Source organism: Austrofundulus limnaeus, unplaced genomic scaffold, assembly GCF_001266775.1.
Source record: "Austrofundulus limnaeus strain Quisiro unplaced genomic scaffold, Austrofundulus_limnaeus-1.0 Scaffold651, whole genome shotgun sequence".
In the NCBI taxonomy this organism is placed as follows: domain Eukaryota; kingdom Metazoa; phylum Chordata; class Actinopteri; order Cyprinodontiformes; family Rivulidae; genus Austrofundulus; species Austrofundulus limnaeus.
This window is the reverse complement of record NW_013953053.1, coordinates 218611-219854: the sequence shown is the minus strand read 5'-3', so window position 1 is coordinate 219854 and position 1244 is coordinate 218611. Positions and strand designations below refer to the sequence as shown.

Below are 1244 nucleotides of genomic sequence, written 5' to 3'. Positions count from 1 at the left end.
GATTAAAACCTCTTTTAAAAGATTAAATGAAATAAAAACATATAGAACATATCGTTCTATTCACTTAAAGAAAATAGAAACACTTTAAAATGATTTTCTTCTTATAAGTGTAAAAAATAAAATCAAAGACAAAAAATAGAAATGAATATTTCACCAGGGTTACCCCTACATCATGATTTATTCACAGTGGAACATTGTAAACATGTAAAATGCTTCATATAAGAAATTCTTGCATTTATAGGAAAAAAGGTTAATTTTGAATTTGATGGCAGCAACACACTTTAAAGTAGACATGTGATGCTTTTAAAAAAATCTGACCCAAACAGAATYTAAAAAGACTAAATTCAACTTTTCTGCCTCCTAGCGACTCCAAGTTTAAAGCAAAAGTATTTAACAGCTAAAAAAAGTGGATTTTGCAGGATATGTCCCCTTTAAAAATCATTAGAACAGAGGTGACAAACAGCTGTWAAAGTGTCACAAATATGAAAAGTCTGGAGAAGTTTTTTGCAACCAGTTGAGTTAATTATCAATGAGTCAGTAAAACTAGAATTTAGAGATGAAACATGGGCYTGATCAAAAAGCTCCAAAATTACATGAGATTACACGAGAAAAGGTCTTTTCTTAGAAACGCTCAGATCTGTTGTTTGTGATGAAAAAGGTTATTTTTTTATTGTTTTAACTTTGCGCAGACAGGAAGCCCTACTCACCTGCCTTCTACAGACGGGTCATGATGCTTCACTCCCACTAACACTTCAACAACTGTCAGAAACTAACWGGAAAACAAACAGATACAAAATAAACAGTCATGCAGAAATGTCCTTCAGACCTTGAATCCAGACTGGTTCAGTCTTCCTGTAGGGAGTTTAGTATAATATGAGTTAAAAACACCTGTTGTGTGTTCAGAGAGYAGCATTCTGTCCAGATCCACCTTCTTTCTTCACCTGTAGGTTCACATCAGGTCATCACTCCTTCTGTTTCTGTTGCTGTTTATTTTTTCAGGATCAGTTTTTAACTTCATGTCATCATTCAGACTGAACTGAACTTTGTCCTTCATCTTCATTACGTCATCTCATTTGTTTCACTTTTCCTCTTTTCTTTTTCTTGTCTTTTCACATCATTCCATCACAGTTGGCCCATCCTGTAAGTATTTCATTTCCTTCCATCTTTGCTTTTTTGTGGATGGATGGATGGATGGATGGATGGATGGATGGATGGATGGATGGATGGATGGATGGATGGATGGA

General features: G+C 34.5%; 1 protein-coding gene across 1 annotated transcript in view; it reads left to right on the top strand.

The window, feature by feature from the left end:
- Nucleotides 1-1244, top strand: part of LOC106531572 (roundabout homolog 2) — a gene marked incomplete at its 3' end in the record, with an annotated part of 35128 nt that overhangs the window by 10224 nt on the left and 23660 nt on the right. The window contains 1 exon segment of the mRNA XM_014027474.1: nt 1129-1140. Coding sequence (XP_013882928.1) covers nt 1129-1140 — 12 coding nt within the window.